Here is a 24,350-nt window from a genome sequence, read left to right as displayed (position 1 = left end):
CCATCGTGGTCTAAATTCTTATACAGGCTGTAAGGCAGACCATGTGACTCGCTTAACCCGATCACAAAGGGCGGCGTTTCAACCATATAAATTAGTTGGAATGCATAAACAGTAACATATGTTTCTCTAAAATATAGTGTAATTCCATTAATAAAATTTAAAACAATGATTATGAAACACTTCAGACATAATTCACTTGCGAGTTAAGGTGTAATATTATTTATAAATCTAAAGCACAAGGCATTCATGACATAATCATAGTCTTTATCAATAAGTTAGTCGATGTCGTGCTTCCCGTAATAACCAATATTTTCAATTCTTCAATTATCACGTCTGTTTAACCGCAACTCTGGAAAACAGCTTTGGTACGTCCACTTCCTAAAGTAAATTCACCAACTTCTGCAAAAGGCTATAGGCCAACTCCATTATTCCTGTTTTATCTTAAGCCCTGGTACGCATCATTCATAAGCAGTTGTAAGACTACCTAATAGAATTTAATCTTTTAGACCCTTTACAATCAGGATTCAGAAATGGCCATAGCACTTCTACTGCTTTGTTGAATGCTACTGAGGACATACGCGCAGCCATGGATAAACGACAGGCTACTGTACTAGTTTTATTGGACTATAGCAAAGCCTTGATTCTGTTGACTTCGATCTACTATTGACTAAACTACAAACGCTACATCTTTCTGATAGTGCTATCACCTGAATGTACTCCTACCTTACTGGCCGCCAACAGCGTGTCATATCTAATAACCGTTTCTCATCCTACCGTACTGTAGACACAGGAGTTCCTCAGGGATCAGTATTAGGCCCCTTGCTCTTCTCTATTTATATAAATGGAATTTCTAAATCATTTATGCACTGCAGATATCAAATATATGCAGACGACGTTCAATTGTATATTTCAGTCCGTCCTGATGCACTAAATGATAGCATTAATAGTCTTAATGAAGATCTTGATTCCATCTCTTCCTGGTCTCAACAATTTTGGCTTAATCTAAACGCATTTAAATCACAGGCTATTCTGTTCGCGAACCGTAGATTAATTCCTGATGTCAACGACCTGAATATTCCACCTGTGAAACTGAATAAAACAATCATCCCATTTAGCTCTACCGTAGAAAATCTCGGAGTGCATTTCGAATCTAATCTCAATTGGGATACGCATATTAAATATACATGTAAGAAGGCATTCTCTATTCTCCATTCACTAAAAAGATTGTATCATTATGCATCTAAATTAAAACAGACGCTGGTACAGACACTCATTCTACCTTACTTCGATTATATTGCGACGTTTTGTTCAGTGATCTCAGGATTGATTCCGCTCAGAAACTATAGCGTGTTCATAACGCGTGCGTCCGCTTCATTTGTAATGTTCGATACTATGATCATATCACAGTCTAAAACATACAGTCGCGCAACTCATACGTATAAAATATGCCAACATTTGACAGCTGGCGCGACAGTAGCCCTCTAGCGGCAGGCAAGTTAAAAGTGTGCACACGACATATGATAACACATCAGAAAATGGGTTTTGCGTAATTTATTTTATATTTTTATGCTATACAATAAGTGTATATGGTTCTTATTAATTTTACTTTAGAATCCTAGAAGCATTTCACACGCAGTTAATCTACAAGTTTCAGAAGCTGGGAATAAACGTAATTCTTTCTGTTCCTTACAACTGAATCATGGCCCTGATCACGTATCATGGTTTGAAAAAATATAATTGTTTGTACGTGGACGGTTAATTCAATTCATTCCTAAATATATTTATGAACCATTGAAACTCTATATTTCCTGCCAGAAGAGTCAAAATTGTAGGGCATATCTCGTAGGGCACATCGCGTGGTGAACTCCTCTCCCTATTTCCTGAGAAATTAACTATTTTCCATACCGCAAATTGGGGTAAACTCGGCCGCTGAGGTAAACTTAAAAATAAAAAAGGGGAAGATTTAAACCTTAATTTGACAGACATTGATTTATGAAGTTCATTATTTTTCCATTTTTTTTATTATTATTATTTTGAGTCGCTAATAGTGCTGATATTATGGCTTAAATTTTTATGGAAAGTTTACCGCATTTTACATTACATTTCCAGTTTTCACAAATAAACTTAATTTTAACTTACCCTACCTATATAACACGTAATTTACATGCACTTACTGTTATTATGACGTAGGTGAGAACAAATGAATACACAATTTTGTTGAAAAAATTGTAACTTCAATTAACTCAGAAAATGTAGGCCTAATTTTATTTTCAGAGCAGAAGTGGTGTAAGTCAAAAATGGGTAATGAGGGTTAAAGTAAACTTTCTGTAAAATACAGCGCAAAGTAGCAGTTAATATTGAATTTATTTAAACTATTAGTAGTCAGTGAATAGCACGAAGGATATATTAATTGCTACTTTGCGTTATATTTTACAGAATTTTTACTTTAAACCTCATTACCTAATTTTGACTTATACCACTTCTGCTCTGACCGGCTCAAATAATCACTGGTAATGTAAAATCAACGCCAATAACAGTCATGCAAATTATTACAGAAAAGATTGCTTTTTATATTAAATTTAAAAAGGCTCTTTTATTTCTTGAGAACCTAATACGTCTGTCACATGAATCTACACCAACACATCAGAAATTTATCGACATAGTCTGGATTTATTCAAGAAGTGAATATTTTGCAAAAGGATTATAATACGCCATAAATTCTTGAAAAATTAACACCATAATCCCTACTTGAATGCAATATAACATTCAACTTTTGAAAAATATAAAGAAAAAAGCACTAATACAAAAATTACGGAACTACTTGCATTAAAAACTGTAGATACATTATCCAAAATCGGAATGGTTACACATTTACACATGATCTCTGCAAAACAATAATATACTGTAACAGGTATTTACTTTGTTTTTATTTAAACTCTCCTTCCTGACATACAAATGGATAACTGATAACTAATAAATGTTTTATAGAACACAATACGTAGGCTACCTACAGCGTGGATTATAGGTTATGACTGAGTTATGATTTTCTCTTAGTCTTTAGGGAATCTGAAGAACGACAAATTCGGAGATTTAAACTTGTTGTTAATGCAATTTTCGTCATTGCACACATTGCCTTTATTCCGACGCATGATTAAAACGTTATTATAACATCTCGCATACCTTTAAGCACATGCTGGCTGTATCAACCCTATGACCAGTGCCTTGCCTGCCGCTTGGGCGCTATATACTATACAAATGGCTTTTAAGGAACCCGAAGGTTCATTGCCGCCCTCACATAAGCCCGCCATCGGTCCCTATCCTGTGCAAGATTAAGCCAGTCTCTATCATCATACCCCACCTCCCTCAAATCCATTTTAATATTATCCTCCCATCTACGTCTCGGCCTCCCTAAAGGTCTTTTTCCCTCCGGTCTCCCAACTAACACTCTACACGCTTGGGCGCTAGTGTCTAGAATGTTGGCAAAAAAAGTGTTGAAGTTGCGCGACTGTATATATTAGACTGTATCATATCTCACCTTCTTTCGAGAAGTTATCATGGCTTAGGTTACATGAGAGCAGAAATCTGCATTCACTTTCTCTCTTATATCGAATTATGCACACTTCATCCCCCTATTATTTATTTGCTCGTTTTCATACTCTCTCTCGCTATCATAATATTAATTACTTGATCACAACGCGGTAACACGCTAGAAATTCCACTTCAAACATCATCTCTGTATTCCTCATCTTTCACTGTTGCCACCTCTCGTCATTGGAACTCTCTGCCGTCTGAAGTCAAGGGCTGCCGAACATTGAAATCTTTCAAATCCAAGTTAGAAAATTATCTCATGACGAGTTGCCAAACTAACTTACTATTATGACAAGTGTTGTATTGCATGTTTCCACGTATTTTCATTTCTTTTTATGTTCTAGTGATATTATTTAACTTATTTTATATTTTTGTTTTCATATTTTCCGATAATGGTATATCTATAATGTGTTAAGTTGAGCTATATATAATCATAATTTTCCTTACTGTGTGTACTTAAAAATATTGTATTCATTGTATGCTTTGTACTGCACTACTTTATTACTATTATTATTATTATTATTATTATTATTATTATTATTATTATTATTATCATCATCATCATCATCACTATTCTTATTTATTATTATTATTATTATTATTATTATTATTATTATTATTATTATCAATAATTGTTTTATGCTTTGTATGTGTCATTTATTTTGACCTGCTGTTCACATTTTATTATGCTTTTTTTCTTTCTTTCTGTATGTTATATATTATGTCTGATTTCTACTTACTTGTTGTTTACATTTTATTATTATCTTATTCAGTTTTGTGTGTAAAATTGTAGTGTACTTTGTAAATTTGTAGTGTTTTTTGTAACGCTGTTTTATTCCTGGTTGAGTGTTAGAGAAGGCCGTATAGACTTAACTCTGCCAGGTTAAATAAATAATTAATATTATTAATATTATTATTATTATTATTATTATTATTATTATTATTATTATTATTATTATTATTATTATTATTATGCACGATTCAATAATTGTCAATTGCACCGCAAGGATATTTTGATATGTTGAAATTATATGTTATGTTTACTATACCAGTTGCCCCTTTCTGTCTAAATTTAGTGATTTCAAATGCTTTGCCATTCATATGAAATTTATAGGTTATGTTTACTATATTTAACCTTTATTCCTAAATTCGCAATTATACATTATAATTAAGCATAATATCAGGTATGATACCCCGGACATTTAATTTGTCTGTATTTTAATACAACAATTGAGTACTGAATTATTGTATTTATCTACTACTTAAGAGACAAAGTAACACATTTGTACGTAGCCTTCACTAATTTCATAGGAGTGGTATGGTAAATGTTTTGTCTAAAGTTAGGGAAGGTAGATGTGATGTGCTAAATTGAAATCACAATATAAATTCTTTTTTATTAAACCTCAAAATAGCTTCAATTCTAAACTTAAAATGTTGACGCGAACAGATTATGTTGACATGTAAAATTCTCTTCACATTAAAATAACACAGTTTTGTAATTATTTCTGCAACATATTATGCAACAACAAGTAAACGGAACTTATGGACTGGATCTCCTAAAATATATGGTTCTTTTAGTGATAATACTGTTAATAATATAATTAGGACATTACACTAAATAAAGCTTAGCAGTGATACGCAATAATGTTATAATGTAATATTAATTTCACTGAGTTCCATACACTGAAACAGAAAACCCGAACAAACATTACGGCCGGTCTAGATCGAAAAGGCATTGACTGTGCCGTATTTAGCATTTTTGTGAAAAGCTATGTGAACTGTGAAATGTTCGTTATCTGTTGTAATAGCTGTGTATGGCTAAAATACCAGTAATTTGAATAATAATATGGGACAAGGAGACGTTTGTAGTACTATAAATTGTAAGAAAAATAGGTTACAGTAAGTTATACTTCTTCCGAGAGATCCAGGAAGGTGAATTTATAGAATGTAATATATATTTTATGAAAATAATATTTAAACCATATGTATTTCATATTTAAATAGTGGAAGGAAGGTGTTAATTTTTTCAAAAGAACATGATATCGAAAGTACACTACATTTTATCGTCTGCTAGGGAAAGAGTATATGATGAGGCGATAGTAGCGATCCTGGTGGTGAGCAACTATCTATGTTTGCATATTTAGTAAGTATTGAGCTTCATGACTGTATATACTAGACTGTACCAGATCTGCGAATTCCTTTCTCACTGTAATGTGAGGTTATGTTACAATACCATGTGACTTTGACCCCTGATCACAAATTGTAATCTGCGCTTAAAACCAAGACCTTGACATTGACGTATCGCTGAATTGTAGCATACAGAAGTCTGTTTTACCCTAATTTTGCAAGACACACATATTATATTTTGGTACATGGCTGATATAATGTCGTTTGTGTTCAATATATAATCTGTCATCATTTGATGTACGATATCTAATTGTTTTATTTTTCTATTTTGTCATTATTCAGGCCTTTCCTCTTTTCTACACCGACGTGTTTTCATTTTAAAGATGTATTATATTACGCGATATGTGAGCAGATAAATAATAACTACGTTTCTCGTCCACATTAACTCCAACGTGTGTTAATAATATAGGCCTTATATATTGCTTTATGTACCATACACAGCTGGCATATTTTTTACGAATAAGAGATGGTACTAATAATTTTCTTTTGATCCGAACTAGGTCTATTGCCACAATATGCGTTTGTGTTTCTATTCGCTGTAGGCCTATATATTCTAAAGTAACTACATCGTCTTTGGTTATCAAATTGTAACAGTAACTTGAATTATGTCCATAAAGTGGGCGAGATGTCAGGCTGCAAAATTCCCTCTGAATGCATTTTTTAAACAATTTTCTAATTTTCAGCGGATTTATGATACCGGTACCCTGTGACGTTTCTCTGCTGATGCAGTGTTAATTGCAATATACGGTAATTCTGTTATTTTTGTAGACACTTTTATATCCGTTCTCGTAAACGTATTGATTTCCATCCTTTATATAGCCTACTGTAGGTATTCTGCACTCCACAATTCATCGTTAGCGCTGAGGAAGCTACAATGATTTCTGAAGACAAAATCGTTCAATTTCATAAATTGAATTCGAAAACCATTTTTGTATCCTCTCCGTGTCTTAATTGGAAAACTGAGTGACTTCATATCACGACAATATGTCTTCCTTCCTTCTGCAGTTAACATAATCACAGATGGATATTCTGAATTAATAGTGTGTTACAAAGACACCTTTGAGGCAAAACTAACACTTGAAGTTCTTTATATAATTCATCTAAGGGCTAAACTAGCGCTGAAGTAGTTCCCTTCGTACTCTGCTTATACACCTTGGATAGACTATATGAATCTGTGACAGGTTAGGTTTGGTTAGTTTAGACTTTTGTTACGCCTTGCATATACGATCAACTGCACCTCCACAAACAATTTTTCCCTCAAAATTATTCAAATCAACTTTACAAAGAGTTATACCTGAAATCTTGATTTGCATAATACATGTCACTGTTCGATAACAGAAAACCACAATTTAAGTCACACGGAGTTAGTGTGCACTCGAAGTTGTTTGCTTGACGGTTGTCAGTCCACTTTGAAGTCTGTGGATATAGAGGGAAAAATTGCATATGTGTCGGGTAGAGTTCCTGGGTAGCTCAGTTGGTAGATCGTTGGTACGTTAAACCAAAGATCCGGGGTTCGATGCCCGGCCCCGGAACAATTTTTCCCTCGAAATTATTCAAATCAACTTTACAAGGAGTTATACCTGTAATCTTGATTTGCATAATACACGTCACTGTTCGTTAACAGAAAACCACAATTTAAGTCACACGGAGTTAGTGTGCACTCGAAGTTGTTTGCTTGACGGTTGTCAGCCCACTTTGAGGTCTGTGGATATAGAGGGAAAAATTGGATCGGTGTCGGGTAGAGTTCCCGGGTAGCTCAGTTGGTAGAGCGTTGGTACGTTAAACCAAAGATCCCGGGTTCGATGCCCGGCCCAGGAACAATTTTTCCCTCGAAATTATTCAAATCAACTTTACAGGGAGTTATACTTAAAATCTTAATTTGCATAAAAATTGTTGTCATCGTCTGAACTAACCTAAGGTATAGCAGATAACTGCTCAACTGATTTCACACACATATTCTGTATCCTCTTCTTATCATTTGGTGAGGCAGTGTCAGGTAGCCATCCATCTGAAATGATTGAAGCAAGCTGCCAAAATAGCTCAATTTGCTTCTGGGGTCAGATCAAACATCGAATTTAATCTTGATGAAAGCGAACTTATTAGGATTGGTATTACTTGGAATAGATGGCGTAGATTACTAGATAACAGAAAATGTAATCTGTTTTTTAGGAAAATTAGTGTGGACATAAATTGGCCATCATAGCACGTCTTCTCATGTTGCATTAAATCAAGGGCTACGGCAATGGGTTTCAGAACTGCACAATATTCTTCGAAGTACTGAAACTCAACATCTTTGAAGGTTGGCAAACCAGTTTTTCAAATACACTGTTTATATTATGTTTGTTGCAATATTTGAGAGATTGAGTCATAAAGAGAATACCATCGAGTTGGGCAAGGAAACTTTAATGAATATTTCAAGACATCTGATATAATTTCTGAGAATTTGGGTCTCCTAGACGCATTCCATAATGCTGAACATTTAGCAAGTGTTGGGTGATGGATCCTTAATGGTGTTGGAGATTTCTTTATGGCATTAAGGAAATCAGTTGTGACAAGAAATCTAAGTGTGTGGCTAGCACATCTGAAATGGGTAGGCAAATAAGACGAAAGTTCATTCTTCAAATCCAAATCCAAAACTTGAAGTACAAGAAGAAGGAAGTATTTTCAGTATTTGAAATACATAATACATCAGTTTTATGTATTTAAATACAAAGTACAAAATACTTTCGAAAATCCTTACAAATTACAAAATACAAATGTATTTCAAATACTGCCCAGTCCTGAGGAGGGGATATCACAGATTTAAATTTTCATTACAGAGTTATCGTACGATGAAATGGAAAATATTTATATGCTGATATTAAAAAAAAACAATAAAATAAATTGCGACTATATGAGCGATGGCCATTTTCTTTTGTGACACAGTGTATTACAACCTTCCGCGTTTCTTAGCTAGTTCCTTGAACAGATCATTTTAATTCACAGAAACTTTCTCATGTACAGACACGGAAATAAAATTTAGAGCTTCCTTATGGCATAAATTTTGCTTACAATACACTGCACATGTGCAGTGAACAGAGCCCCTTTATATATGCTACCTGTGGACAGTCGTGCGAAATTGTTAGGAAGTGGAAAAGGAATTGGTTCGGTCACTGGCTGAGAAGAAACTGCCTACTGAAGAATGCACTGGAAGGAATAGTGAATGGGAGAAGAGTTCAATGCAGAAGGTGATGTCAGATGATAGACGATATTAAGATGGATCATGTGAGGAGACAAAGATGAAGGCAGAAAATAAAAAGATTGGAGAAAGCTGGGTTTGCAGTGAAAGACCTGTCCTTAATCAGAACACTATGAATAAATCAATAGTTAGACTCCCATTAAGACTTGCTCCAAATTTTAATTCCGTATCTGTACATGTGAACCACTTCATTTAGGCTCACATCCCCTGTGATGTTTTTAAGATATGATTTCTTAGTGTCGAAAATGACCTTTCAGGAGTACAAATAGATACAGGGAGAGTTGCCATTATTGTGAACAGATTGTGTATTGCTGGAAGTAAGTCAGTATTCAACGTCATTTTTTTTTTTTGCGCCAGAAGTATAGAATATGAAATTAAGTTGTATCAATAAGTTTTCCGAATTTAGCATTAATTCCTTTAAATATTTATTGCCCCCCTGTTGGAAAGATGAAATTACTTTTTTTGAAACTTGATGAAATTTTATTGTACCCTAATATATCGAAATTAAATATAATAACAGTAGCTCATTTTCAAATAAATCTGTTGGATGTAAATTACTTATCAATTTATTAGGATGACAAACGTATTGTTATAAGCGACAGAATGAATCATTTTTATCTTAATAATTTAAAGTAGGATGATTATTTCGGGAATAGTTGTGCTTTATAAAATGAGAATATTTTAATGCTTTTTTATATAAATTTAGAATATCTTTCCAGTCAGCCTTAAAAAGAGTAATTGAGAGAGGCAGAGGTCTCAGCATATTTATTGACACATGCCAGAATTATTAAATATGAAAAGATAGTTCTTTCACTAATATACTGTTTATAAGGTAACCAAATCTATATATATATAGGAGTGAGCATAGATGTCTTTTAAGGAATTCCTATTTAATACTCCTGCTATAGAAACATGACAAAAGACATACAACGCAGCATGGAAGCTTATTAAATCTGAACTCAAAACACACAAACATAATGTACCTATGTCACCTGACTAATTTAACTATATATCGAGTACTGTTGATGAGATGTATTATGAAGGTAGACTGAATCATATAATATAAATGTATAAAGAGAACGAATATTAATAAACTAATTTCAATGTATGTAGTATCAAAATTGAAAGTGGTAACTAGGCTATGAATGAGGTCTTAACAAATATAAATAAAATGGACTCTTGACAGTACAGAGACATTGGGCTTCAATAGTAACTAGGACTTTAAAGATTTTATGGTGGCTCATCTGTCAGGCAAAAATCTGAATAGTCAGTATTGTCGAACTATAGAAGCGCGATTTGAAAGTATTTTTTCCACCCATTACAGACGATTGCTTTTTTCAAATCCTGGTAATAACATTATTAAATTAAGTATCCCATACAAGGCACAAAAGTTAAAAGGAAAATAAATAAAGGTATAAGAAATTGGGACAGCAAGTTAGCAAAAATAATTGAAGAGAAAATATCTGCATTAAAAAATATATAACATCAGGAAATTTAGAAAATGTAATTACATATAAACCGAAAAGAGCTATTGCAAAAAAAGCCAACGAGAAACAAGATAGAGGAAATTGGAATACGTTTGTAAATCAATTAGAAACTGATATAACTCGCCAAAACCCAAAAGCTTATACAATTAAAAAAAATTAAATCAAGAAGTGAAAGAATCAGCTGCTATAGATATAATTGATAAAAATACTGGGCTAAATAATTTTACGAAACTATGGACACAGAAAGAAATTGCGGCATTGACCAAAGTGGATCCTACAACAAAAGGAAGAATTTATTGACTAACAGAATTTGAAACTCAAAGGACAAACAAGAAATTACTTCTAAAATCAATACAGAAGAAATGAGAAGTTTGATATTAGAAGTACATATAAAATTGAAGCTCGTGAAATTCCCTTTAAAATGAGGTGTAAAGCAACTTTGTACGATTTATAGAATCATAATTATTTAAGATTGAAAAAGTTACAGGAAAAAAAGTGTTTTGCAGATTTTAAAAATGAATTACATCAAAACCTAAGAAGATATAATTTTCCTAAAAAATACATATTAATTTAGACCTTTGGGGAGAATGAATCCTGAAAGTTTCATTACAATCCAAAATGGTCAGGTTGAATAATTCTTTAATAAGTTTCGTTGGTTTGGTCGGTCTCGGTAGCCATTTGGTATAGCGTGGCCTTCTGTGCTCGAGGTTGCAGGTTCGATCCTGGTCCAAGTCGATGGCATTTAAGTGTGCTTAAATGCGACAGGCTCGTGTCATTAGATTTACTGGCATGTACAAGAACTGCTGCGGGACAAAATTACGGCACATGGGCGATGCTGGTATAACCTCTGCAGTTGCGAACGTCGTTAAATAAATCATAATTTTTTTTCGTTGGTTTTTCATGGAACTACCCTTATAGTATACCTAGGTGTTAGTTCTAATTCAGTTTTTATTTATACTCCTAGATTTGCATTTATTTATAATTAAACTTAATTTTACGTTTATTTTATTGCTGTAATTATTGTTATTTTATTGTACATTATGTATCACTGCCACAGCGAGCATACCCAACTGTAGTGCTAATACGTAGATGCAAATTGGCATATGTAAATTGATTTTTATTTCGAATAATTATCTTTACATGTGACCCACAATCGATCATCCTTTTGATTACTGCCTTACAAATAAAATTTGGGCTCCCCTGTCCTAAACAAATTACGTAGTATTGCACATTTTGGAATTACAATATAATGTAATTTTATCGTGCTAGTTTAAATTGATATTGTAATAAGTTTTATCGTTTTGTCTGTGTTACAATTAAAGCAGCACGCTAAAATATACCAGATGTTTATTATGAACATAGAGCTTCCTTCCAACGCCTATCGCTTAGAAATCCCATATAGATTCAAATTTTCACTTCCAAAATCACCAGAACTCTCTTCGCCCTAGTTTCAGCCTAGAGAGGGATTCTAAATTATTCTTAATTCTATAGACAGGCCACAGTACAGAGAAGAAATTTTATCTTATCTCTTGAAGCCCACGTGACAACTATAAATAGCCTCATTCAATCTGATTTCGTGCAACTTGCGAAACGAGACATTCGATATAATTTCCTGCAACTTGCGAGACGAATCAATCAATATACTTGTAATAGCAATCGACAGGCTTTGCCGGTTCAGAGTCCATGTATATTGTTGATGATCTCGTCATCTGTTATCAATTTATGAAACTACTGAAATTGGTTGCCTGTAGTTCCGTAAGGTTGAGTCATCTGTATTATATATGATCTAGGGTTACATCTATCCTATACGGCGCTACACTGACAACTGATTTAACATTACTCCGTGTTCTATTACAGACAAGCATACAGCCATCTTGTGTTGTGTGTTTTGTGGACACACACTATGATTGAACGGCTTCTGCGCGACATATGATATTTTTTGATACAAACCCTTAGCTTAAAAAAATAATTGCCATGAATTATGCCCCAACCCTTGTAAAATCCGATTTTAAATCTAAATGGTTTGCAGATTTAAAGGAATTAAGTAAAGAGAAGCAATAGGCGGAGGTACTCATGAACAAAAATAGCATACTAGAGTTACCATGGAGGGAGATTTTTGTAGTACTGTCTGGCAGAACAGTGTCATTCCACGTCAAATCGCACAAAATTATACAAATTTTGACCTTCATATTTTTTATTGCGTTTATATTTTTTTTACCAACTCTATGGGTCTCATAAACCAACAAGTGTATTTTTATTTCCTCCTAAGTCCACATGTTTTTAAAATATTATATGTTAATATTTGTTAGAAATGTCGCACAATGCAACATTTAAATCGTCATAGTTCTGACGATATTGATGTTAAAATTGTTTTGAAAAAATGCATTTAAAAGCTTAAAGTACTGTCTTTTATTAAATATTTACTAACTAATTTTAATATAATTACTTCAAATATTTTTTATAATTCAATTTTTAAAACATATACATCAATGTGAAATAGCCCTATTAAAAATCTAAAAAAAAAATGCCTACTAGGTGCACTGAAGTATTCTTAATAATTCCAGAAAAAATCAGAATGGGACCTCCAATAGTTTAATGGAAATTTAATTACTTATGACAGAATGTGTAGCGGTCGGCGCAGCAGCAGTGGACAGGAAGCGTTAAAGCGCGCTAAGAGGTTTATCGGCGCTGGATAATTGACTGAACGTTGCAACATTACACCCAGTACGGATCAAGTTACTCGAGGAAACACTGTTAATTTACTTATTATGATATCTTCAAATAATTGTACATTATGCTTTTCAAATGTTTCTTTTCATTCACACTTTAAATTTTCATTCGCCTACCTTCTTTCTTGAAAGAAAATTGTTTTACTAAATCTTCAGTTTTTGACAACGGAATGAAAGAATATAATTTTAATGTACCAGTTATTGGTTTTAGATTATGGTATCTGGCCTGCAAATTTTCAGTGTGGTTTTTGTGCTTATTGAATGGACAAAATATAAATGACACGTTAGAAATGTTTTTTGTGACTAATCAAACAGTTTTTTTTTTTTTGGTGTTGTTATAGGATCGTGTATAGGCTAACTCTCGTGGCAAGTCTTTTAACAGTATCTCCAATGGCAACACATAGACCTTTACCACGCGACATTGCAAAGAAGTGTCATTCAGCACTAATTCCATAATCGTCTTCATGTAAGCAATTATTTAAATTTTTTTTTTTTTTGTGAACTTGATCCATTGGAAAAGTAGATGATTTTTTTCATATCGTTGAATTCTTGCTTTAAGAAATTGATTGCTTCGGATTGAAAAAAGTGAAAGGGATCGGTGTCATGTTTCATGGTTTCTGAGATGACATTACTTTTGTAACGAATTTCTGTTTCTCCTTTGAAATATACTACGAAAGGATTTATTTATTTATTTATTTATTTATTTATTTATTTATTTATTTATTTATTTATTTATTTATTTATGTATTCATTTATTTATGTATTTATTTATTCATTTATTTATTTATTCATTTATTCATTTAAATATACAGAATAAAGAATATGATTACTAACAAGAGAAATAGAAATAAAATAATACAATCAATATAAAAAAGGAGATGCAGTAGTATTAACAACATTTGAGACCGAATGAGCAGCGCTCGTGTTCGGTCACAGTTCAGATATAATATTAATAGGCCCATAAGAGAATGTAAAATAAAATAAAGTAGGAAGTAAAACTAAAATTGTACTGTATTGTGGCTTGGCATATGTTCCAATGCACACCTTGTATTGAACCTTGTATTACAAATGAATAATTTTCAGAAAAGTCTGCAATAACTATGTAATTTTCAGGTTGTACCTTTCTTTGCATTCCGTCAAAAATAAAATATGGCTGACTTTTGAATGGATGATGATGCATCTTCTACATGAAAAAATTAACATGCTAGGGAGCCTTTTACTTTTGAAACTTTTCACGGGGGTATCGTTTTGTTGTATCTTTCTTTTCTTGACAGGGGATTCTATTGACATCAAACTCTTGTTTAATTCCTCAATATTACTGATTTCTAGCACTGTATCCATAGAACTGCTAGAAGAAGTACTGTGATAATCACTTTCTCTTTCCGCACTTTCATTTGATTCATGTTTATTAATATCACAAGAACTACCGGCTTCACATATAATTTCACCTGACCTATGCGGAAATTGATTGATTTTTACGGAACAAATCACATATTTGCACACTCAAAGACTCCTTTAAATTGAGTTTTATCAATAAGTCGCGACTTACGCATCTTTTTAAAAGCGTGATTAGGAAGGTAAATGGATTTGAACACTTGTTATGTATTACGCGATCTTTACCATCACTCATGTTGTATAGAAGTCACGTCACTGCGCGAAATTCAAACCCAAACTGATTATTTTTCTCTCCTGCCATCTGTTTACTGCCATAAAGTTTACTGCCGTACCCAGCCTTGCTATCATCAAACACTTGGCTATATCACAGGATAAACTGTGAAGGGCTTCCCCTCTTATCTGAGCTGACAATAATAAAATAATTTTAGATAAGATATTTACTGTTCCTTAAGGTATTAATCATTTGATGATTATTATGGTGACATCAGATGCAACGGGGAATTTCCACGGGCAGCCTTCTAGCCTATGGCTGCAAGCAGTTCATTAGCTGGGCATCGCGAGCGCGTGCATGCCTCCGGAAAATAAATTGTTACAAATGTATGGGTGCCGATCCCATATTTATAATGCAGTAGTTTACAGATAATACATCAGCGAACAAGTCTATATATATATATATATTTTTTTTTTTTTTCAGATTTTTAACTTGGCTATTTAATATAGTAATTTTGCTTTGAAAAAGAAACGATTAAAAAAATAGGCCAAATTTTAAATTTATTTGCGATAGGCCTAAAGTAATAAAAAGTGTTGTATTTCGTCTTTCAAATGCGCCAAACCGCAAATCTCAATTATATGTAGACACAGAGTTCCATGCGAGTTTATGTAACAGTGCGCGCATAATTTGCCTAACTTCAAATATTCATAACTACACAAATAATTAATAATTGTGAAAATAAAAAAATACGGGTCTCCTTATTTGATGTCTGGAATTTATGAAAAAAAAATTCGACCATTTCCGTGAAGGTCGTGTTTTATTGCTGTGCGATTTGACGTGGAATGACTCAACAGCTACACCAGATGAAAATAATAGCCTCATCAAATTGCATGCTGTGTAATGAAGATGTGTTAATGAAGTGGGACCATCTTAGAACGTGTGGTGCACTTCAGACCTATTGGTCAAGATCGAATGGACAATTTTATTTGGAAGCCAGAAGACTAATGGCTTCTTCCAAATGCCTTGAGGATTAGATTAAATAAATTAAATATATGTGCAAATTTCTTACTTACATTATTGCAAACTTTGTCTTTCCAGTGAAGCAGAATAACATGAAGAAATTAAACAATATTAGATAACCTTGGTGGCTCAGAAAAAGGGCACATTATAAATTCCGTATAGAGCAAGTAAAACTGCCTCGTGCATTTTTCGTTATAATAGTAATAAATATTTCTCTTATGTTGTGTAGCAGGTAACTTGTTTGCCGTACGAGGGAAAGTGATATGAATCAGATCGTAATAATTCGTAATGAGAGTTTCTCGACAGTTCAGTTTCTGTAATCACTGTCAGTTACGTGACCTCCTCTTTCAGTTGTGATGGATGTAATCAAGATGGAGTTTGAGGCTGACCCATTGGACTTACAACCGCATAATGACACGTACAAAACAGAAGAGGTAAACTGAAAAGCATTACTATTTTTTCATAGTGTTCTGCCCAAGGTCAGGTCTTTCACTGCAAATCTAGGATTCGCCAATCTTTCAATTGTCTACCTTTTTCTTTGTCTCCGCATATGACCCATATATGTTAATGTTGTCTATCATAACACCTTCTGCCCCTAACTCTACACCCGTTTAAAATTCCTTCCAGTGTATCCTTCAGTACGAAGTTTCTTCTCAGCCAGTGACCCAATCAGTTCCTTTTTCTCTTCCTAGTCAGTTTCAGCATCATTCTTTCATCACCCACTCTTTCCAACACACCTTTATTTCTTATTCACCACACTCCACACAAAGCACTTCACTAGTCTCTTCCTTACTTCCTTTTCCAAATGTCCGCAGAAGATTTTCAGGGATGTATTTCAGGCTAAGGCCTCCATACTTTAATGAGTTATCTATTATCTTGGGATTGTAATTTTAGGATCTTGTTTAAATTTTTTTAGTGTTAATGTCCCTTGTTATTGTTGTGATTATTTGCGGTAGGATAATTTTTTACAAAATTCTGCTGATATTTTTCTTCATTTCTTTTATGTTGCTTCAGTTTATGATTGGATTTCTTCTTTCACTTTTATGTTGGTATCGTGATTAAAGCTGTAATAGGTAGGAGTGTAGTAAAGACTGTGTAATTGTTTTTACTAAAATAGGTAGAGGTAAAGTGAAGAAAGTGGTGCCGATTATTGCTATGAAATTTTTTCATTAACGGGTAAAGTAAAGAATGTGGTATCTATTATTGATATCATTATTAATACAGTAATAGGTACCTATTATTGGTATCATTATTTATATCATAATAGGCTTTTTTATTTTATTTTTGTTTGTTTTTTATGCAGAACAGAATGTAGTAAAGAATGTGGTATCGATTATTGGTATCATTACTTATACAGTAATAGGTAGGGTATAGTAAAGAATGTTATACCTATTATTGGTATCATTGTTTCTAGAGTAATAGGTAGGCGTATAGTAAAGAATATGATACCGACTACACTGGTCGACAAGGTTTTCTTCATAAGAAATCTGATTAGTGATTCTAGTGCAGTTTTTCATACTGAATTCAGATATGTAGTCAGAATTTTTCCATCAGGCACAGTTTTTTTGTGACAGCTACTTTTTAAAATAGGATTTTAGCGTTTTCTTTGACCTGTCATAGGAACCGTTACCTCATATGTAGCGATTTTATCCAAGTTGCATTTAAGGAAATGATTTGGAATATTATGCTGAAGCACCATAAAACAATCCTGTGCAGGTTCATTCATGTTTGGACATGCTCAGACCTGTTCATCTGGCATTGTGATGTGTCAGTATTGAGCTGGCCGTGAGTTTGTTCAGTAGTGAAATAGTTCCTTCCTTTCTTTTCGGAAGTGTATTGTGTATGTAGTGTTTTAGTGCTTACTGTTGTTCATCATGCCAAGAAAGTGTGTAAATCATGTGGACAGTTTCTGCTATATTTGTGGTGAGCTGACCTTCAAGTCTCAGAGGCGACATTTGACCCCACTTGTAAAGAAGTGTTATCAACTTTACTTTGGCTGTCAGGCTGGTGATTTTGATAAGAGCTGGGCTCCAAATATATGCTGTGTTTCGTGTGTTAGATTGCTGACTGGATGGAAAAAGGGTACACATCGTATGCCATTTGCAATTCCTATGATTTGGAGGGAACCGAAGGATTATTTAAGTGATTATTATTTCTGTTTGACAAATATTACAGGCATGACATCTAAAACAAAACATACAGTTAAGTATCCTAATTTGAAATCTGCTATAAGACCTGTCTTACACAATGAACAGTTTCCTGTACCAGTATATGTCAATACGACCTTAGGAAATAACTCTGATTCTGACCTAACTGAAGCTGAAAATGCTTCAGATGAAAATAAAAATCATCCTACATTTGAAGCCAATACCTTTTCATCAGAACCATACTTTCCCAATCAGAAAGACCTTAATGACCTGATTCGGGATTTAAATCTGTCTAAACAGCAAGCTGAAGGTTTAGCTTCCAGACTCAAAGGGTGGAATCTACTCCAAAAAGACGTAAGAATATGTAGTTATCGTGGCCGCCATAGTGATTTCAAGGACTGCTTCTCTGAAGAAAATGGTATTGTGTTCTGTAATGATATTTGTTCAGTTATGGAAACTCTTGGGCTTCAACACCGGCCAGATGAGTGGCGACTATTCATAGATTCGTCTAAAGTTAGTTTGAAGGCTGTGCTGCTACATATTGGCAATGAACTTCCATCAATACCAGTAGCGCATGCCACTGATATGAAAGAGACATATCAAAATATGAAAGTAATTCTAGAGAAAATACAATATGGAAAATATGAATGGTATATATGTGGTGATTTAAAGGTCATTGCTTTATTGCTTGGTTTGCAACTTGGGTCCACCAAATTTTGCTGTTTTTTGTGCCTCTGGGACAGCAGAGATAGGAAGTCTCACTATGTTACAAAATCATGGCCTAAACGTGAATCTCATATCCCTGGCCAGAAAAAAGGTGTCATATGTCCCTTTAGTGAATCCTGAAAAACTATTGTTACCTCCATTGCATATTAAGTTAGGAGTAATGAAACATTTTGTCAAAGCTATGGATAAACAGTCTGATGGATTCTTGTACTTGAAATCGAAATTCCCCAAAGTCAGTGATGCCGAACTGAAAGAAGGAATTTTTATAGGATAAATCCGGTCATTAATGGGTGATGATCATTTCGAAGGACTGTTAAATCCACTGGAGAAAGCAGCCTGGCAGTCTTTCAAAAGTTTATGTTTCAATTTTCTTGGAAACCATAAAGCAGAAAACTATCGTGACATAGTGACTGATCTGCATTCTTATAAAGCTATGGGATGCAACATGTCTTTAAAAATTCACTTCTTGGACTCTCACTTGGACTTCTTCCCCAAAAATCTTGGAGCTGTCAGCAATGAGCACGGTGAGCGTTTTCATCAGCAAATTTCTACTATGGAAAAGAGGTACCAAGACAAGTGGAGTTCCAATATGCTGGCTAACTACTGTTGGACCAAGAAGAGAGACGTTCCAGATGCAAAATATGCCCGAAAATCACTATCTACCTCTTGCTAGGTAAGTCAGAATGAGTAGTTATAATGTTGAGTTAGATAGCTAGTTACAGATTTTTTTAGAGTATTATAAAAATTCAAATGAATATCACAAAAAAACTCCTGCCCGATGGGGAAAAACTGAAATTATATTTGAATTCAGCACGAAATATTCTTCTAAAAAATGTTATTTTACTTCTTGTGAAAGAAAAAAAGTTCATTTTTGTCGACTAATGTTATTGGATCATTATTTATACAATAATAGGTAGGGCAATAGTGAGGAATGAGGTACTGAGTTTTGGTATCATTGTTTATACAGTAATAGGTAGGGATATAGTGAAGAATGTGTTACCGATTATTGGTACCATTGTTTGCACAATAATAGGTATGGGTATAGTGAAGAATGTGGTACCGATTATTGGTATCATTGTTTATATGAATATAGGTAGTGTAGGAATGTAGTGAAGAATATGGTACCGATTATTGGTATCATTGTTTATAATATAATTGGTAGTTATATCGTGAAGAATGTGGTGCCGATTGTTGGTATCATTGTTTATATAATAATACGCAGGGATATAGTGAAGAATGTGGTATCTATTTTATTGGTATCATTGTATACAGAATAATAGGTAGGGGATAGTGAAGAATGTGATACCGATAATTGGTACCATTGTTTATACAATAATAGGTATGGGTATAGCAGGGGAGTATTTTGCGGGCTAGCCCAAGGAAATTACAAAAGAAAAAGTTTATAATATAACATAATGTAATAATTTTGTATTATTAGTTTTACCATAGTAATTAAAATTAAAGTAATTGTTAGATATATTTTGTGTAATAATAGGGTCAGCGGTAGTCCAAACCCTTTAACCAGTATACGCCCCTGGGGTATAGTGAAGGATGTACCGATTTATTGGTACCATTGCTTATACAATAATAGGTAGTGGTATAATAAAGATTGTGGTGCCGATTATTGGTATCATTGGTTATACAACAATAGGTAGGTGTATAATGAGGAATTATTGGAATCATTGTTTATACAATAATAAGTTAGGTAGGGGTATAGTGTTAGTACAATTGTTTATACCATAATAGGTAGGAGTATAGTGAATAATTTGTTCCCGATTATTGGTACCATTGCTTATACAATAATAGGGAGGGGTATAATGAAGAATGTGGTACCGATTATTGGTACCATTCCTTATACAATATTATGTAGGAGTATAGTAAAGAATGTGGTACCGATTATTGGTAACATTGTTTATGCAGTAATAGCTACGGGTATTGTGAAAAATGAACTGATTATTGGTGCCATTGATTATACAAGAATAGACAGGGATATAGTGAATAATGTGGTACCGATTATTTTTTTGTTGGTTATTTAACGACACTGTATCAACTACGAGGTTATTTTGCGTCGATGAGATTGGTGATAGCGAGATGAGGCCGAGGATTACCTGAAATTCTCGTTACAGTTTGGGGAAAACTCGGAAAAAAACCAACCAGATAATCAGCCCAAGCGGGGATCGAACCCGCACCCGAATGCAACTTCAGACTGGAAGGCAAGCGCCTAAACCGATTGAGCCATGCTGGTGGCTTACCTATTATTGGTATCATTGTTTATACAATAATAAGTAGGGGTATAATGTAGAATGTGTTACCGATTATTGGTGCAATTGTTTATAGAATAATAGGTAGGGGTATAGTGAAGAATGTGTTACCGATTATTGATATCGTTGTTTCTACTATAATGGGCATAGGTATAGTGAGAATATGATACCTATTATTGGTATCATTGTTTATAGAATAATAGGTAGGGGTATAGTTAGGAATGTAGTAACGATTATTGGTATCATTGTTTATACTATAATAGGCAGGGGAATAGTGAAGATTATGGTACCTATTATTGGTATTATTGTTTATACAGTAATAGGTAGGGTTATAGTGAAGAATGTATTACCGATTACACTGAACAACAAGAATTTTTCTCCGACTTAAAGCAATGTGTCCCTTATTGTTTGGTGTGCGCTGAATCCGAAAATGCATCTCTTTTCTTCGTATCACGTAAGATTTTAAAGATACAGTGGGTGATCAAATTATTAGGGACACTTGGTAAAAGTAGAAATTTTATCTTCAAATTCACATAAAACACAAGTAATTCGGATTTTCTCAGCTGGAAAAGCTTTATTGCTGTAAATAGTGTTTTATAAACAATATTATTACATATTTAATTGTGTAATAATGAATATGGAATGAAATAAACAAGAAAACCAATATTTTGTCACACATCCCTTTTCAGCAATTACAGTTTTAACTCTCTTTGGGATACTAGAAATGCATTGAAGACAATTGTTTTTAATTTCTTGGCTGTGATGCCACACTTTGATCAGTTTTTCTATTAAATATTGTTTATTTTAATAATTTCTGAATGAACTTTCCTCTTCATAGTTCCAAATATTTTCAATCGGATTAAGGTCCGGAGAGTTACCAGGCCAATCCAGAACCCTAATTTTGTTGTCAGACAGGAATTTTGTCACCTTATTTGCCTTTTGACAGGGCGCAGAGTCGTGCATGAACACAAAATCACCATCTGGAAACCATTTACGGACTTGTGAAAGAAGCCGTTCCTTCAGAACTTTTATGTATTGATTTTGTCTCATCATTCCTTGAACAAAATACAGGCGACCAGTTCCATGACCACTAATCACAGACCACACCATGATGCTTAGAGGATGTTTAACAGTCTTGTACATAGAAAGGCGCCAATGAGAGATGCTGGAATCAACATATCTTCTATGACAACCTGTCGGAGGATCAGAGAGTTAGGGTTTTCATGTCGCATTCCAACCAAGAAACCATTCCTGAAACCATACATGGTGAAGAAACGTCTCTCTTGGGCAAAGCAGCATCAATCTTGGACTGTGGATGATTTGAAAAAAGTGAGTTGTTTGTCATTCACATGATTTCTTTGTTAGTCACAATTTTACTTTGTGCAAATGTGTTTTATGTACTGTTACTTTCTTTTTTCAGGTGTGTTTTTCAGATCAATCTACCATACAGATACTTTCTGACAAATCTCTGTTCGTTAGAAGGCGTAAAGGTGAAAAGTACAATAATGACTGCATTGTGAAGACTGTTAAACATCCTCTAAGCATCATGGTGTGGTCTGTGAGTAGTGATCGTGGAACTGGTCGCCTGTATTTTGTTCAAGGAATGATGAGACAAAATCAATACATAAAAATTCTGAAGGAATGGCTTCTTTCACAAGTCCGTGAATGGTTTCCAGACGATTATTTTGGGTTCATGCACGACTCTGCACCCTGTCACAAGGCAAATAAGGTAACAAAATTCCTGTCTGACAACAAAATCAGGGTTCTGGATAGGCCTGGTAACTCTCCGGACCTTAATCCGATTGAAAATATTTGGGAGCTAATGAAGAGGAAAGTTCATTCAGAAATCATTATAAATAAACTATCTTTAATAGAAAAACTGATCAATGTGTGGCATCACAGCGAAGAAATTAAAAACAATTGTATCCAATGCATTTCTAGTATGCCAAAGAGAGTTAAAGCTGTAATTGCTGCAAAGGGATGTGCGACAAAATATTGGTTTTCTTGTTTATTTCATTCCATATTCATTATTACACAATTAAATATGTAATAATATTATTTATAAAACACTATTTAGAGTAATAAAGCTTTTCCAGTTGAGAAAATCCGAATTACTTGTGTTTTATGTGGATTTGAAGATGAAATTCCTACTTTTACCAAGTGTCCCTAATAATTTGATCACCCACTGTATAATATGATTTCACTTTTCGATAAGCGCTCTACAATGAAACATCTGGTGCTGGTTGGGGTTTGTAACCCAAAACGAAAGCTAATCCATTTTATGAGTTTATAACTTACTTCCCCGGTCGAGATAGGTTCCGCCAAGTTGGTGATCGGGGGATGCAATGGTGGCTCTCTTGGTCTTCTTTTGGAACATTAATCGCCTTATCACCACCCAGCCCTTTTCGTTCTCTCATATTTTTTTCATCGCTGTATTTCTCCTCACCGGCCACCATTGCATATGCAACGCCCACCACATCATCACAGCCATTTTCACCACACCATCTCTGCTGTTTTGTTCTTGCCACGTCCGCCTACATGACGGAATTTGTTAAGAATGCCTGCTGAGGCTACATTATTCTTCCTCTTCTAGTTCATTATATTCATTCTTAGGTTAAGGTTCTTAGGTTTATAGCTCCCGTCTCACCAGCGGAGATCTTTCCTATCTCTGTGGTCCTGTCCCACGGTTTCGAGCGCGACTTCCAACTTGTGCGGCCCGACAGGGCGCCCAGCAACGAAGCAATAGTGGACCCTTCATACTGCTCATATATGCAAGTTTAGGTGCCGAGTCTGGACCAGAGGTCAAGTACACTAACGTACAGCCCCAATGGTGGCCTGGGGCGATTTAGACGTCCCGATGACCGACTCTGCTCGCTGGGGCAAATATATCGCTCCGACGTGTTACCGCTGACTTATGGGTGTCGCAGTGTAATCAACCACAAGTCCCCTGAAGGTGCGTGCTGTCTCGGATTGCTCCGGCTTTGGTGCGTGGGTCGGAGCTAGCCGAGTAGTCCGGCAGTTGTGTATTGTAGAGTGGGGAGCCACAGGCGGTTATTCCCGTGGTAGGGGCATAAAACTGCGACACGCCTCTGGTGTAAGACTTGCCATTAGGTGTGTAATGACCACTTTGAAGGGTAACTTGCGTGAGGTGGGTTGCTTGGGATTGGGCTGTGGGGAGGTCTACACGGCCAGCACAGACCGCGAAGAATTTTTAGGTGTCTTTTTCTTCCGCCCCCCCCCCCAATGGCAGGCTGACGCCGATGGTTCCATGGGGGGGGGGCAGTTTAAAATATACTCACGCTCCTCTTCCCCTCCATTAGAGAAGCAACACAAAAAACAGAAGTTAGGAAAAGACAATATG

General features: G+C 34.5%; 1 protein-coding gene across 16 annotated transcripts in view; it reads left to right on the top strand.

Annotated features, from left to right (window-relative positions):
* Positions 1-24,350, top strand: part of LOC138692725 (zinc finger protein 723-like) — an 84,012-nt gene that overhangs the window by 11,049 nt on the left and 48,613 nt on the right. For 10 of the 16 annotated variants that reach the window (XR_011330123.1, XR_011330121.1, XR_011330119.1 and 7 more), the window contains one exon: positions 16,207-16,289. The exons of 1 other annotated variant lie outside the window; for it this stretch is intronic. Coding sequence is in view for 7 of the 15 variants with exons in the window: in XM_069815913.1 (XP_069672014.1) it covers positions 16,212-16,289 (78 nt within the window). In the remaining 8 variants the exon portion in view is untranslated. Of the gene's footprint in view, positions 1-4,215; positions 5,521-5,572; positions 5,732-16,206; positions 16,290-17,428; positions 19,402-24,350 lie in introns of those variants that run through there. 5 more of the 16 variants (XM_069815909.1, XM_069815910.1, XR_011330122.1 and 2 more) reach the window with 5 other exon arrangements.

This window comes from Periplaneta americana, chromosome 17, assembly GCF_040183065.1.
Source record: "Periplaneta americana isolate PAMFEO1 chromosome 17, P.americana_PAMFEO1_priV1, whole genome shotgun sequence".
Classification (NCBI taxonomy): Eukaryota; Metazoa; Arthropoda; class Insecta; order Blattodea; family Blattidae; genus Periplaneta; species Periplaneta americana.
The sequence above is the reverse complement of the archived record's forward strand: the minus strand, read 5'-3'. Positions and strand labels throughout refer to the sequence as shown.